The sequence below is a fragment of the Egretta garzetta genome, unplaced genomic scaffold (genome assembly GCF_000687185.1).
Source record: "Egretta garzetta isolate BGI_Z169 unplaced genomic scaffold, ASM68718v1 scaffold576, whole genome shotgun sequence".
NCBI classification, from domain to species: Eukaryota; Metazoa; Chordata; class Aves; order Pelecaniformes; family Ardeidae; genus Egretta; species Egretta garzetta.
This window is the reverse complement of record NW_009260074.1, coordinates 122,626-122,948: the sequence shown is the minus strand read 5'-3', so window position 1 is coordinate 122,948 and position 323 is coordinate 122,626. Positions and strand designations below refer to the sequence as shown.

At 56.0% G+C, this 323-nt stretch overlaps 1 protein-coding gene across 1 annotated transcript in view; it reads left to right on the top strand.

Moving 5' to 3' along the window:
* AKAP8 (A-kinase anchoring protein 8) overlaps positions 1–323 on the top strand; it is a gene marked incomplete at its 5' end in the record, with an annotated part of 31,132 nt that overhangs the window by 12,606 nt on the left and 18,203 nt on the right. The window contains one exon of the mRNA XM_035896786.1: positions 134–275. Within this exon, the coding sequence (XP_035752679.1) occupies positions 134–275 (142 nt within the window). The remainder of the gene's footprint in view (positions 1–133; positions 276–323) is intronic.

The following is a 323-nucleotide window of genomic DNA, read 5'->3' as shown; positions in this document are numbered from 1 at the left end:
GTGGCACTTGGGGGTGGGGGGAGGGGAAAGAAGAGGTAAAAAATGAGAATGGGGGGCGGTAACGGTGTCGCTGCGGGATGGTCTCGTTAAGCTGAGCTCGTTGCTCATTCGTGGTACGATTGGCTCTGTTTAGAATCCAGTTTGCCTGTTCCGTCTGCAAGTTCCGCAGTTTTGAGGAAGAGGAGATCCAGAAACACCTCCAGAGCAAGTTTCACAAGGAGACTTTGCGATACATCGGGACCAAACTCCCGGATAAAACGGTCGAGTTTCTGCAGGTAGGTGGGTGGCCGCCCCCCCTCCCCAGCCCCAGACTGGGCAGCTCC